At 46.8% G+C, this 3096-nt stretch overlaps 1 protein-coding gene across 4 annotated transcripts in view; it reads left to right on the top strand.

Moving 5' to 3' along the window:
* Positions 1 to 920: 920 nt before the first annotated feature.
* Positions 921 to 3096, top strand: part of SPATS1 (spermatogenesis associated serine rich 1) — a 45038-nt gene continuing 42862 nt past the window's right edge. For 2 of the 4 annotated variants that reach the window (XM_019642642.1, XM_019642641.1), the window contains exons 1-2: positions 921 to 1266; positions 1616 to 1724. In XM_019642642.1, the coding sequence (XP_019498187.1) occupies positions 1081 to 1266; positions 1616 to 1724 (295 nt within the window). In that variant the 5' untranslated portion in view covers positions 921 to 1080. The remainder of the gene's footprint in view (positions 1267 to 1615; positions 1725 to 3096) is intronic. The other 2 variants (XM_019642640.1, XM_019642643.1) reach the window with 2 other exon arrangements.

The raw sequence follows: 3096 nt of genomic DNA, 5'->3' as shown, positions 1-3096 counted from the left end.
CAAGGCTCTTCATACAATGTGACTTTGATTCTCCCATTGAGACGTATGGTCAAGGTTTCCTCTCCCTGCATCCAAGATAACATGGCTTCTGCCTGGTCCTCCTGGGATGCTCCTATCTGGAATACCAGATTCTGTGAGGAAGCACATGGGAAAGCCACGGGTAGGTGATTTGGCCAAAGCCTTAGCTGAGGTCCTAGCTGATGGCCAACACAAGTCACCAAACATATGAATGAGGAAGCTCCAGCCACCTTCTGACTGCAGCCACATGAGTGACCCCAAGCACCAACAGCCTAGTTTGGCCTCGCCAACCTCCAGAATCAGGAGATAATAATGGTAGTTCTTTAAAGTCACAGAGTTTGGGGGTGATTTTTTTAGGCAGCAATAGATATCCAAAGAAAGTGGTTTACCTGGATTGTGGGACTATGGGTATTAACACTGCTTTTCTATATTTCCCAAGATTTCTACCGTGCCCATTTATTTTATAATCAGTAAAAAAACAATTGTTACAAAAAATCAAAACACCATCTACATTTTTTTGCTTCACCTAGGGAGACATTAGATCTGAATTTGAATTGAGGGGCTTACGCTAGACTTGGAGAAAAGCTTTCTATGTGAGACTGATTAGGTGCTGGAAAGGATTAGTAAAATAAATTCAAGTTGGTATGATGGAAAGAGTGGTAGATTTGGAGCAAGGAAACTTGGACATGAGTCTCAGTTTTCTGGGTGACCTTGCCCAAACCCTTGCTCAAATTCAGCTTTCTATTTTGAAAAATGCTGCTGGCTGCTTGAGGAAGATAAAACATCCACCAGGGCGCCTGGCCCAGAAAAGGCGCTCTGTGAGTGGTAAGTGATCCTGTCTAATCAATGCCAATTATAAGCGGGCATCTGCAAGCTTGTGGAGGGCGCATCCTTCACTGCCACCAGAGGCTACAGTTCTAATAACGAAAATTACCCGGAGAAGAGCCCAACTGTTAAAAAAGAAATCCAGAAACACTGAGCAACTTTTCCAGGGGTCCTTGCCCACGAAGCCCCGCCGTGGCCGGAGCCTCTAGTACTGCCCCTCTCAGAAGACTCCATTGCATGCAGAGAACCCGAGAGCCCCAGGATGCAGAAGGAGGGGGACCCGGAAGCTGCGTGGCTGCGTGTCGCTGGGGCGAGTGTCCCCGGCAACCCCAGAACGCGACTTCGCCCAAGGAGCAGGTGGCGGCCGTGTTCCTCTTGCCCTTGGCTCTCCTGGCTCTCCGTTCCTCGCCTGGCTGCCAGTTGGTGCGTTGATTTCGCCGCTTCTTCCCTGGAGGCCCTTCCAGCGTAGCGCTAGGCCACCCCTAGGGGGGAGGGGGTGGAAGACCCAGAGGGGGAAAGGGAAGGAGTTCCTCAGGTGGGCAGGGCAGTGAGCTCTGCTCCCGCCGAGGGGAAGAACTCACCTGAGCTCCGGAGGAGTCCAAACCAAGAAACACCCAGGTAGAGGGACCTAGGGAAGCTCTGATTAAGAGGCCAACACTGCCCTCTTGAATTTCAGTGGCTTGTGGAGTTTGTTTTGATTGCTACCTTTCTTACGAAGGTCTTTTCTTTGTCTCTGGGTTGCTTTTAATATTTAAAATCTACACGTGCATAGATGAGTCCATGTTCACGGGAAATGAATGGTCCGCGGGGCTGGCATCTTCCCTCCATCTCCAGAGCGACCTGCAGCAGAGAGCTGAAGGTTCAAGAGAAAGGAGACGACGGTAGGACCACGGTGGAGAGGAGATACAGTTGCGCTTAAGAGACCAGGAGGGCTGGGTGTGGATTTGGTCTTCATAGCCAAGTCTACTGGGGCCAAAAGGCACCATTTGAAATTTAAAAGGAGGCTAGTTTGTGTGTGTGTGTGTGTGTGTGTGTGTGTGTGTGTGTGTATTACTTGAAGAGTAGCTTATGTCTGTAGAGTATTAATCCAAGACCTGATAAGGCAGAGAACAACATCAAAATAGAGTCTCATAAATTACCTCCCTGGATCCCATAACAGCCTAAGGGGTATATTACAAATGAGCAAAGAGAGGGGGAGGTTTGACCTGCCCAGTGTTTCAGTCAATAAATAGTGAAGCTGGGATTCGACATGAGTCTTCTAGTCTCCAAAGTCTGTGCCCTTTCATTTTTCTTCTTCTTTGCTCATATATTAGTAGATTTGTGGCACTGTTTATTGGATGGGACGGGTCAAGTGGAAATTATGACCACTTTAGGGAAAGGCTTAATTCAGTAATGGATGGTAGCTCCGTATAATTGTTTCTTAAGGCTGAGGAGGATGTTTAGGGGCACATTTGTCTTAAGAGAACAGTGTCATGGAGCAGAACAGACACAGTTTTCAGAAAACCTCAGAGTGAGTATATGCCCAGGTTGGCATTTACCTATTATAGGTGAGTGACCTGTGCGCTGCAAATGTTACCACAGACTCAAAGGGTCTGTTGGCCTGCGTGCATCCAAGCCAAAAGAAAACAGGAGCAGGAATTTGCAGCAAAGAAAGTAAAGGTTTATTTAAGGAGTTAGCACAAAGCCCAGAGACACAGGTGAGCTAATGCTTTAAAAAACCTGGCTCCCTGATGGCCTCTAGTGGCTAGGCTATATAAAGGAAAAATTATTAATTGTCGTTTCTATGGAAGTTGCAGCTGGGGGGCTGTACTGATTGGTCAGGGCTAAGGCAGTTGATCATGGCTTCTGGTCCCGGTGTCAGTCATGGCACTGTTTGGTCTGGTTTCCAGGGGATGTGGTCTGTGGGACCATTCCACTTTCATGAGTCTGGAGCTGAAACATCACTGAGGCCAAGGTGTTATCTTTATTTTATCAAAATCTAATTCTAGTTTGAAGTTTAGTTATTATATCCTCGTTGTGGTTGATAGACCTGAAGTTTTATTCTTAAATGAATTTGGTGTTGACCAGAACCTAATGTCTTAAGGGCTTAATGATTAAAAGGAGTGGAGATACAGTCTATGCACAGGTAGGAGGGTCTGGTGGAAAAATGCAAGTGAGTCATAGTTCTAACAGGCTAAACCAAGCTGGCTTGGATCAAAGCAGAATACATGCTAAAGAAATGAAGTTCATGTGCAGTTACACAAAAAGGATTGT

This window comes from Hipposideros armiger, unplaced genomic scaffold (assembly GCF_001890085.2).
Source record: "Hipposideros armiger isolate ML-2016 unplaced genomic scaffold, ASM189008v1 scaffold_72, whole genome shotgun sequence".
Lineage (NCBI taxonomy): Eukaryota > Metazoa > Chordata > Mammalia > Chiroptera > Hipposideridae > Hipposideros > Hipposideros armiger.
Note: the sequence above shows the minus strand (reverse complement) of the source record. Positions and strands in the feature narration are given on the sequence as shown.